A 12,349-nucleotide genomic window follows, 5' to 3' on the forward strand; every position below is an offset into this window, starting at 1 on the left:
TACAGTACCCGAGCCCCCGTAGAACGTACCGACGTAGAAACCATTGAGGTGAGATATACGAGCGAGAGTTTGTTTGCGCTTATGGCCTACGCCTGGAGTAGGAAGGGCCGGACGGCGGAGTTGGAGGACTGAGAGGTGGCTGCCGTTTTATCGAGGCACCCTTATGCCTATTACACCCATCCCTTCCCTCTCTACCTCTCTCCCTCCTTTCCTTCCTTCTTTCTCGTACCTCTCCTAGCCTCGTTCTGTCCACCATAGCTACCACCATCGCTACCACCATCACTACCACCACTATCCCTACTAGTAGGTACTCTCTTCTCTTTCCACCAACACCTATTCGGCACCCCCCACCGACCGGGTGACGCTGTGCGCGAATTAAAACGCCTCATAAATATCTGAAACAAAGGCGGCCGCTTTCGAGGGCGTACGCCAGAAAGATATACGACTGGTTACGATGCTTGGCACCGGGTGGATAAGGGAGTTTCGCTTGCTCGCTCTCTCGCTCGTTTTCGGTAGGAGGGTTAGAGTAGGACGAGTAGTAGTTGGAGAAGGAGTAGGAAATAGAGGAAAATGAGGTGGATACGTTGGTACTTCTATGTAAAAACGCATAATCGTGTAGAAGCCCGAGAGCTCTAATGTGAAAATTTTCCCGTCGAAAAAATACCTTTCCGAAAGGCTACTCCTCGGAAGGTATCGCGCGAAGTTAAATGTGAGAATTTTTAATAGTGAGCTTACTTATTTTTATGGATTATAGAGACTTTCTTCTTCTTCTTTTTTTTTTCTATTTGCCTCTCTTCCTTTTCCTTCATTTCACGTGAAACGTCGTTTTTAAGGACTCTTCTCAACGTATCTATATGTCAAAAAGATTTATCAAAAACTGCGAAAATCATCATTGATTAATTTAATCGAAGATTTCTCGTTATTATTCTGACCCGAGTGCATTTTTCTATTTCAGGTAAGTAGTGGTCTCCGATCGTTTGCAAAGCGAGCGGCCCGAAGCCGCCGCACCGGACGGAAGATATGCGAAGCAAGCAACAGCCGAGGCCTTCCTTCCGGTGGCCGCAGCAGCGCGGCGATAATCTAACCGGTAAATATGACAAGTGTACAACAAAGTGTATTGCGAATTCGCACGCATGTTTTATCTCTTCTCTCTCAGATTTACACGAAATTATTGCACATTCCAGACGAAAAGAAAACTTTTATTTTTCTTATCTTTCCGCAACCCTTACACCCTCTATTTATGCACGCACGTGTAGCATATCCGCACAGTTAATGGAGCACGATTTCTCGATTTAAATGACGATGGTAAGACGAAACGAAAAAGAACTACTTACGATATATGGACGATTCGCGTGAAAGCTCCTTTAAAAATCTTATTCTATAAGGTATCGCAGATATTATTGTTAATTTGCCGATTCTTCGTGGTAACACGGTATAATATGTCAAAATACCGTGTAATAAATAAATCGTCACAACGATTGCGGCTAACGACGTTCATACTTTTCTCACGTTCAGAAATCGCCATTCATTAGCATTTGCCGTCATCCTTGCTCTCACCGGAGAGCCTCGTAAATCGGTAATGTAAAGCGGTGTATAAGGCAAAGCGGCGGCCGAAGAAACATGACCGATACGACGACGGTATGGCGATCTATAGGTGGGCGCAGGTAGTATGGTTTCTCTACCTCGATCAGACGGCAGGTACCCATGATGAGGTTTGCACAGGTGTCACTCCGACGGGATACATTCTATAATACTTTCGAAGTTTTACGATATATTCGAACGTCGTTATTTTAATTGCTACACGTATTTCCCTTGGTATTTTAAACGGTCATTGACTCGATCCACGTCTCGATTCATACTTAAAAATTTAAATATTATCGAATGAAGGTTTAACGTTTTCTTTCTATATGGCATGACACGAACGCTGTCGATCGAAAATTAATAAAATTTAGTTGCTCCTTCGGCTATGGTTTCCTTTTTTTTTGTTTTTAAATTTTATTTCTTTTTTCTCGTTCCGATATAATTTTTTGTTTTGTTGCGATAATACCCTACATCGAAAAACAACGGAACAATTTCCAAAAAAAATGGAATAATTTCACAAATACACATTTTTCGATTTTGAAAATAAATAAAATAGATTTTGAACAAATAAATAAAGTTTCATTTTTAAATAAATAAAATAGATTTTTAAGCGATAAAATCAGTGTTACAACTATATCCAACTATTAATGAACAAATTGAATTAATATTTCATCGTCAGTGTTTACCGTAATTATTTGTCGCGTAAATCCAAGTTAACGTAGCTCTCTTCCTGTCTGTTCGAGTATAAGCGAATAAGTTTTAGTAAACAATTACAACGATGAAAATTTGAAACTCTAGGATGAAAGATAAAGGAGCATTTTAATTCATATCGATTTCTCACTCCTATTCTCTGTCCATCGTTCGTTATTCGAGGAAGGGTGAGAGGATCGTCGATAATTATGAGATCCATTATAAAGGTAGTTCGACCTATTTTCAGATAACATAATGCTTTATGGTAATGAGCGAGTCCCGCCGAGTCCAAACACAAAATTGCGGTCATTTAAATAAAACTTTTTATTGGGCTCTCACGGACGGACGTTAATATAGCGGCGCAATCAAGCGGCGAGGATAACGAAACAAACCCGACGAGATCGGCTCGCGCTCGCGATGTCGTTCGGTCTCGATCGTCGTCTCGATCGTCGTCTCGATCCCAACGTTTCGAAGTAAAGACACGAAACGGTGTCGTAAAAGCGATAACCGAGCGACTTTTCTCGATCTGCTCTGCCTGTCCGTAAAATGTGCAATCAACCTCAATTTCACAGCGAACGATCGTCTTTGAGACTGGACAGAGAAGATGACAAGAAAAAGAGACGGAGAAGGACAGAGAGAGAGAGAGAGAGAGAGAGAGAGAGAGAGAGAGAGAGAGAGAGAGAGAAAAGGGGAAGGGAAAGGGAAAGGGAGAGAAGTAGTCGTCCTTAAAAGCTCTCCGATCGTTTCGTACGCGATACGTCGCACGGACGTGTATAATTCTTGATGATAACCTAATTTAGTTGCTTTTACAGTAAGCTTTATCTAACTTTTTTCTTTCCTTTTTCCTTTCCTTTTTTTTTTAAGATCAAGATGGTAGATATCTCACCAGTCGTCGAGTATCGTTTCATAGGGAAGTAAGTTAATTGTTATATATTTTTTGCACGTGTAAGTAGATATATTTCGCCTATTTAAGATCTCATCGTCCTTTAAAATATTATTTTCGATCGAATAGTTTAGGCGTGCAGTATAACGGGCTAACGATAAATCTCGAACTCTTTATTTCGAAACCGCACGCACAAAGATATTTCGTATATGTCTCTCGATGCGGACGTTCCTCGCGAAAATGTGGTGGCAATAATTTTGGGATACCTGAAAGTATCAGTCGAGCTTGTTACGCGTCAGGCAAACGTGATGCATCGATTCAAGTAAGGGTAATAAATTTGGTTCGGCGCGTGTCATCGGATCTGTCGCGATAAAAGTTACAAGAACGTGCGAGCAAGCGCACTCGAAAAGAGTATATATGTATATGTGTATACGTATATGTGTATGTGTGTATTTCTCTCTCTCTCTTCCTCTCTATGTGTGTGTATATATAAGTGTATGTGTTCCGGTTCCACACTTTTTTTTGGAAGAGATAGTCAAATACGTGATAATTCTGTATTCGTCGTTTCCGTTTCTTCACTGGTCTCGAACGATGCAGGTGAATGAAACAACCGGTTGTTATCGTGTATGTACCTACCTAGGTACATACGTTTAGAATAGAGATAGGTATGAGTATTGTACGCGTACGTCGTCTATGGCACGCTCGTGAAAATTAGAGTCGTTTTTCGTGATTTATCATCACGCGCTCGTAACTCGTACCTTTTTACGAGAAACAAAACCGCGTCGTCTAGTTACGAGAGATCTCACTTCTGACGATTTTTAAGATTTATATAATCTGAAATCATCAATTTGGAAGTTACGAGATTTAATATATAAAATGATGGTTGATAGGAATATCCGAGCGATTCGTTTATCGTTTGTATCGTTCATCGATGTAGATAATATACGTAGAATTCTTGGAAAATCGCAGGAAGAAAAGAACAAGAAAAGAGACGACGACGACGACGACGTTAGTGGTAGTGATAGTGGTGGTGGTAGTGGTGGTGGTGGGTGGTTGGGTGGGTGGGTATGGTCGAGGCGCGCGCGCGCGGCCGCATGTGCCCGACAAACAGGGTCGTCAAGAGGTGACTTTGACTCTCCATTGCTCCAGCTGCTCTCGTCCCCCGTATTAGTAATCGTCGTCTCGCTCGGTGATAACCCGTGGATGACGTGACAAGTGAAAACCTGTATCCGCGCGTATTCAGACGTATGTGTGTGTATATGTGTGTATATATATATGTATATATATATATATATATATATATATATATATGCACATACATAGATATCTACTCTTTTCCTTGTTGGTTATATGTTTTTCTATGTGTGCACTGTACGCTCGTAGATAGATAGTAGATTTATATATATATATGTATATATATTATATATATATATATAGACTCATGCGCAACGAGAGCTATCGGTGCACGTCTAAATGAACCGTTATACCTTCTGCTTTGATTTCAAAGAGAGAAAGAGAGAAAGAGAGAGGATCCCTAACAGCCGAGGAATATTCATTTAAATATCTGTCAATACTCGAATCCAACGAGGGCTGTCGTCGGGGCCGGGGGCGGACTTACGTGCCCTCCGTTGCTCACCACCGGTCCTCCGGTACTCCAGAGAGAGAAGCGGAGGTCCCGTCGGTTCTCCATCGTCGTCGTCGTCGTACTAACCTTCTCTCTCTCTCTCTCTCTTTTTCTTTTTCTCTATCTCTCTTTATCTTTCTCTCTCTTTCTCTCTCTCTCTTTGTCTCTCCGGCATTCTCTCTTCACCAGCGCGATACTCCTATACCGCACAACCACGCTTACGGACGTCTGATCTCTGTCGTACAGGTATTTTCGATTCACCTTTGTACTCGTCCCGTCATCTCCGTACGTATCACCTCTCTTTTCCTCGATTCTCGATGCGTTCTCTTTCTCTTTCTCTCGTCTCACTGTCCGGCGCAGCTTACGTAGCTTATCCTTTTTATTACAGATATACATACATACATATATACATACCTACATACATACATAGATACATACATACATATATACATACCTACCTATCTACGTATCATATGTAGTAGGTACGTATCGGATACTATCGACCCTTCCTTCAACCTCCGCCCTATCCGCCATCGAGATTTCATTTATTACACGCGACCTATCGAATATGCGTTACCCGTAAATTCATAACATTCGTAACGGACAGACCACCGATGCATTTAGATATATACTAAAATCGAAGATGCCTTTCGTAGAATCAGAAAAGAACGTAGCTTTATTAATAGATGATAGATACATACCCGTTCTAGAAGAATTAAAAAAAAAAAGGAAGTTAATTTGACTGGCGAGGAAGAATGGTAGGTGGTTGCATGAAAACAAGAGGACGATTTTGCGTGAGGGGTGGAATGAAATGGAGAAAGCGGTGGTGGCCGTGATGGTAGTAGGGCTGGAGGGGGAAGGGGAGGAAGAAGGAAGGAGCACTTTGCGTGCGTCATTTAAGAGAAGCTTAATGCCGCCGTAAAACGCGCTAACGGCCGACTCTCGTCAGACTCTTCACGAGCCGGAGGGTGTTCTTACGCCCTCCTTTTCTCTCTCCCCTCCCCTTCCTCCCCTTCCTCCCCTTCTCCTCCTCTTTCTCCTTGCCCACTACCACTACACAATTTCTATCTACCTCTTTAGCCTCCTGAAGCATTCAGCGACGTCGCGAACTAGCGTCTTTATCGTGAGACCGGTCGTCCTTCCTTCCTTCCTTCCTTCCTTCCTTCCTTTCTTTCTTTCTTTCTTCCTTTCTTTCTTTCTTTCTTTCTTTCTCTTTTCGTGATTCTGTCCCTCTGTTGGATGACGTCAGTGTCCACTTTATGTGTGTCGACTTTATACGCTCTACGTAGTAGGTATTTCGTACTAATGCATTGTTACTTTACGATCGCACGTTACGATTACGTTTAGGTTTTGATAGTCCAAAGAAGATTTTTCGACGACGGATACGTCAGTCCTGTATTTTCGTAGAAGGAATGTCGTTGGTTTTATCATCGACTTCTAGTAACAGTCAAGGATACCTTTCTATGTAGATATCTAGCTACACTTACTTACTTTATTCTTCTCTACAGTTTGTCTTCTGATAAAATGCCGAGAAAATGGTATAGATAGTGCGAATTGTAGGTGGATCGTTACATGGGATACCAGTTCTCGATGGAAAATGTAATAACGAGTGGTTGAGTGAGTTATATATATCTATATATCTGTGTGTGTATATACATGCTACGCACGTAATATGGACAAAGCTATATATATATATGTATATATATATATATGTATATATATATATATATGTATATAGGTATATATATATATCTATATGAGTATATGTATATGCATACGCACGTATACGAACAAAGCTGAGAATCTTCACTTTCTCTCTCTCTCTCTCTCTCTCTCTCTCTCTCTCGAAAAAAGAAGAAGAAGAAGAAGAAGAAATCTTTTGGATTAAAAATCAACAATTCATTCTTAGAATTATCGATCGTCTCATAAAACGATCGATGTGACTCGACTAAAATTATTTTATTGATTTCATTTTGATCAACGTTCCTTTACGGAACGGAAGCGTCCAGACTTATATGAGCGTGATTTTTGAGAATTATTTAAACTCGTTTTATCTTCTTAACGATAAACTTCGAACAACGAAAATCTGTAAAATGAAAAAACGACGAACCGTGAACTCGATCACTATTGATTGCGAACGTTCTTTTATATTACTATCGAAATGATTTGCGTGTTTTAAAAATCAACTTTGCACAATGAAAATTGACACGGAATGAATAATATATGATAATGATGAATTCACACAATGTTGGAACGATCACATTATAATTGTAGCTTATGAAGTTTGGACTTCCCTGGTTGGTTAACGTTCTCGTTCTTTATCATGTTCTCTCTTTTGCATGCGCGCACATCCTCTTTCATTTTCTTTCTCCCTCTCTCTCTCTCTCTCTTTCCCTCTCTTTTTCTTTCTCTTTCTCGCTCACTCTTTTCGATACCGTCGGCAGTCTTTCTCTCTACGGATTTTCCGCCTTTTATGATGGCCGTAAAGTGGCGTATGAATTTTTATTATTATTACCGAACGAACGAACGAACGAACGAACGAACGAACGAACGAACTAACGACGAGCACTCCTCCCCCTCACCTCTCGACGATTTGAAGCGCGCACACGCCTCGTGCTGCGTGTCGTACGATGTCGTCGCATTAGAAAAAGTCTCGTTTTCTCTCTGTGTTATCTGCATGGTACAATTTATTTTATTTTATTTTATTTTATTTTATTTCTTTTTATCTTTTTTTTTTTTTTTAGTTTCAAGGTGAAATTTAAAGTGTCCAGGAAATATCTCCTTCCTTTTCTCTCTTTTTCTCCTTTTGTCATTCCTCTATTCCTTTTTTTCCCATCCTCCCACCCCCACCCATTTTTTCTATTATTTAACAAGTCATACGCCGTCGTCGCTGAATTTAGAGTGACCTGTTGCTGATTCAATAGACGCATAAACGGGATTAATGTTTCGATCTATCTCCAGTAGAGAAACTCTAGTAACGTTAATATCATTTTAAAGATCTTTTCAAGGACGAAACTTTTTGAATGTATAAACGATACGAATTTTTCCGCACGGTCAAGTTTCTATATTGTTGTACGCGTGACAGCGCGATCGCTTCGAACAGCCTAATACCGCGAAATGAGATGATGGGATGGATACGTGCTGTTCAAAAAGAAAAATTAAAAGAAAGAAGAAAGGAAGGAAGGAAGGAAGGAAGGAAGGAAGGAAGGAAGGAAGGATGGAAGAAGGAAGAAACGAACGAATGAACGAACGAAAAGACCAGAGGCTGTGCACGACCGGTTGTAGTACGGACCCCTCGGGGGTGACATCTCCGACGTGAAGCCTTCTTTCTCTCTTTTTTCCTCTCTTTTTCTTGCTCTCTCTCTCTCTCTCTCTCTTTCTCCCACCCCTTTCCATTTACTCGTGTCTCTCCGTTCTCCGACTCCGGTAGCCCTACTAGGAGCATTTTAATCCACCCGACCGACGTCACTCCGAAGCTCCGAATAATCAGCCCGAAATTCGTTGCGAGCTGCGGAGGCAGGCGAATTGCTGCGAAACGCAACAAAAGAACGAGATATTAGTCGGCAGCAGCCGTTGCTGTTGCCGGTGCTGCTGCTGGCCGAGCCGGAGATGTTGAAGCCCCTACGGAGGAGTGACGTCCTCTCGACCGCACTTGATTTTCGTCCTTCCCTCTGCACTTCTCTGTCTCTCACTCTTTCTCTCTCTCTCTCTCTCTTTTTCTTTCTCTCTCTCTCTCTCTCTCTCTCTCTCTTTTTCTTTCTCTCTTTCTCTCTCTCCTTCTCTCTCAGTATCCGCCGACAGGACGAATAATTAGGCCACGAATTCTCCCAGTCAAATATTTCATGGTTGTTCTTGTCTTATCGAAAAAAAGAGAGAGAGGAAGAAAGAGAAAGAAAAAGAGACGGAATGATACAGAGATAGAGAGAGAGAGAGAGAGAGAGAGAGAGAGAGAGAGAGAGAGAGAGAGAGAGAGAGAGAAAGGGAGAGAATAGAGAAAGGATTTATGATAAAAAAAGAAAGATAATAATTTTATTCGTTTTATTGATCTTTGTACGATAGAACACTTACATTGTCTTCGTTTGTTGAATCACGTCAAAAAGGATCGATCGATGGATAATGGTCGACGCAAAGGCATAGGATAGAAGAGGGTGGGGGGAATAGGGCGGAGGAAAAAGTTGAATATCGAAAGGATTAACCACTGACAAACGTGTTGTTCGTTACGCTCGAACGAATACGCATCGAATGCGTCGTTGTCTGTACTAGGAATGATAGTAACGAACGATGGGAAAATCATGATTTATGCCACTTTCAGCCAATGCGATGTACAAACCGAAACGATGTGTACGAGAATCATCGATAATCCCGTGTCTTCGTTGCATTCGTGGCTAGTCGTTAATAAAACATTCCAAAGTAACTTGGCAGAGTAATTAAAATATATACAGATATATATATATATATGTATTTATATATGTTTTGTTAATTTTAAAGATTGATCAACGTAGAATTATTACAACGTTTTTAATATTAAAATCTAGCGAAATCCAAGGAATATATATATTTGCGAGTTGATTTATGTACGTCGACGCGGCATTTACGTATGTACATATATACATATGTGTGTGTATGTGTGTGTAAATACGTATGTTGTACGATGTGTATGTGTATATGTATATACCTTTCATCGAATCGTCTGGAAAGCTTTACTATCGCGAACAGAATAGAATCGCTGCCACTCAAGAAGCCATAGTCGACGTCGCGCTGACGAACCAACAAGGCCACATCGGATGTGCGTACGATGGGAAAACCGGCCCCGACGTTTCTCGGTTGTCTTTCGTTAAGCAGTCACCTTTTCTGAGAATTGTTGGGAATTTTACTTACGATTCAATCACTTACTTACATACATACATACATACGTTTTTCGTCGGCCACACGTTCTCACTATTTTCTTCTGTCCTTCTTTCTTCTTTTCTATTCCTCTTTTCTATTTTCTTCTTCAAAGATATATAATTCGCGCGCAGGCGCGTATGAGACACGTTGTGAAATACTGAGAGACCAGTGGTTCGAGCTTGAAACGTACTAATACGCTTATATCACTCATACCACCACGATGCTAACTTTCTTTGCGGAACAGTTATATCACGGATTATGAAGGCAACGTAAATCTAAGTCGTACGCTGAAACGCGTGTATGTATAAGATGTTGCAGCGTGGGATAGCGTAAATAAATTTCGAACGGCATTTCGATCGCCTGATGTGTTGAATACCATCCAAGACGAGTATCAAACGCGTCAGCGGTTTCCGTCTGAAAAGAACGCGATCATCGAAATACGTTTTCGTTGGGTTGCTTGATTACGAGATGACACGTATGGATAAACGAAAGGTACGAATCTCAAGAGGTTAAGCGAAATATAGAAAGAGAAAGAGTAAAGGATACGTATGCGTTCGTCTCGTTTTGTATCGTATCCGCTTTAGTTAGTCGGCCTCATCCGTCGAGAGAAGTGAAGCTGCCAACGATCCGAATACGATCGGAATGAGTCGATGCCACTCAAGGAGCCACGGACTCGGAGAAGCCGCCGACACAAGGCCGCGAACGATCGTAAAACGATCGTCAATCGAACGAACGATGTTGATGTACGCATTCACGTTCTCGTTCGGCCGATCTCCGTTGCCAAGTGCTCGGTTTTGCTTTTTCCCCTCTACCATTCTCCATAATCTTCCTTCCATTCTCCTTTCCTACTCGCGTCCATTCACAATATTGGCATCCTGCGATAGGTACTATTGGTATTTTAAAAGTACAGTTTCTCTTTTCTTTCTCTCTCTCTTTCTCTTTCTTTCTTTCTTTCTTTCTTTCTTTCTCTTTCTTTGTTTGTTTTTTTTTCAGTTTTCAACGAACGTTTCTCTTTTTCTTATTCTTTAGGTTCAACTATGTCTCTAGTTGCATCTCGTATCCCACGCATTGTGCGAGCAGCTTAATTATAATACTGTGATATTTATTACCGCGTTGTATCGCCTATTTCCGTCGTCGGCCGTAGGTGGATCAAGTGAACTCCCCGCGCTCTTTGCGTGAAAGTAAGATAAGAATCTGACTGTTCAACATCGGACGACAATACTCTTCGTGACTTTAAATATTTTGTTTTTCTTTTTTTTTCTTTTTTCTTTACTTTTTATTTTTTCTTACGTACATTTTTTCCCCGACCAACTTCGACAAACGACGCAGACAAGAAATCCTGTTATGATTAAAAAGGGATGACGAAATCGTTCGCACGTACTTGAAATTAATCGCTCGCTATCTTATTTCTTTCGATCGTTCTAATTAGTACGCTAATAATCAATTTATCATGGTTTCATCACACTTGTCGACAAAATTGACCGTTATATTTTTCGTTCGTCGAGACGTCTTAGAGAATAAAGAAAAGAAAAAAAAAGAGAAGAAGAAGAAGAAGAAGAGAAATAAATCGACGTTGGATCCTTTTCTTGCGAGTTTATGTACTCGTTAGTTAGAGTAGAACAGACAGGAGTGACGAAGGATGTTTAGAGTAGCTCATGCGAGGTCTTAGGTCCTTAGGAGTCGCTGAGCGATGCCAGTTCGTTCCACCGGACGCTCGGGTTAATAACGAGCGAGTTTCTTCGTTCTACGAGAAGACAAATTTGTCGGTTTGGTTTATTCAGTGCTCGTAGAAAATAATGAAAAAGTTTTTAACTTAACTGAAGTCGTAATAATAAAACGATTAAGATGGAAATAAGAAAGATAAAGTACATAACGTTAATCGCAATTCGAGCTCGGTTCACACACGCACACACGTATATACACATACAAAAACATATATATACGCAGTAAGAAGCGGAATTCGCGTGTCTGTCCGCTAGATTTATAGGAGAACGAGCGTGATAAGGACGAGGGCCGAATAATGCGGTCCTTCTCCTTCTTCACCTGCCAGCAGGCGACCCTTCCTCTCATTTTTAATTCCCCTGGGGCTCTCGTTGGACAACCGATTTCGTTAGATCTTATCTACACCGCGGCAACGGTGATTCCAGGTGAGCCATTCAAATGGAAGTCGCACGGCGGGGTCCTTGCACTCTTGCGAGTTTCACCCGCGTCCAGCTGCTTACGCGGAATAACGCGCGAATAGAATTCATTTGTCCTTTCCTTCTTTACTTTTATGCTTCTTTCTTTCCTTCATTCATTCCTTGCTTCCTTCCTTCCTTCCTTCCTTCCTTCCTTCTTTTCTTCCTTCCTTCCTTCGTTTCTTCCTTTCTTTCTTCCTTTTTTCACGGAGACGCTCCCTATCTTTCTTCCCCAACTGTTATTCTGGATCTCGAGATAATCTTAATCCTCGAATGCGATTTGACTTTTATCCTCGGCGTTCTTTGTAATTTTTCTCAAGTTAGTGAAATCACATGACGTCGATCGATCGATCGATGATTCGAACGATCGATATCGTTTAGTCTATCGGACAAATTTACGAGAAAGTTTTGATTTACATCATTCGTCTGCCAGGTGTACCGAAAGCGGCTGAAAAAGATTTTTCGATTCGTTCCTTTTTTTCTTTTCTTTTCTCTCTCTCTCTCTTT

General features: G+C 41.1%; 1 protein-coding gene across 8 annotated transcripts in view; it reads left to right on the forward strand.

Moving 5' to 3' along the window:
- Positions 1–12,349, forward strand: part of LOC127071605 (protein tiptop) — a 141,797-nt gene that overhangs the window by 88,449 nt on the left and 40,999 nt on the right. For 6 of the 8 annotated variants that reach the window (XM_051011080.1, XM_051011078.1, XM_051011082.1 and 3 more), the window contains one exon: positions 956–1,087. The exons of 1 other annotated variant lie outside the window; for it this stretch is intronic. In XM_051011080.1, coding sequence (XP_050867037.1) covers positions 1,021–1,087 — 67 coding nt within the window. In that variant the 5' untranslated portion in view covers positions 956–1,020. Of the gene's footprint in view, positions 1–955; positions 1,088–12,349 lie in introns of those variants that run through there. One more of the 8 variants, XM_051011085.1, reaches the window with a different exon arrangement.

Source organism: Vespula vulgaris, chromosome 22, assembly GCF_905475345.1.
Source record: "Vespula vulgaris chromosome 22, iyVesVulg1.1, whole genome shotgun sequence".
In the NCBI taxonomy this organism is placed as follows: domain Eukaryota; kingdom Metazoa; phylum Arthropoda; class Insecta; order Hymenoptera; family Vespidae; genus Vespula; species Vespula vulgaris.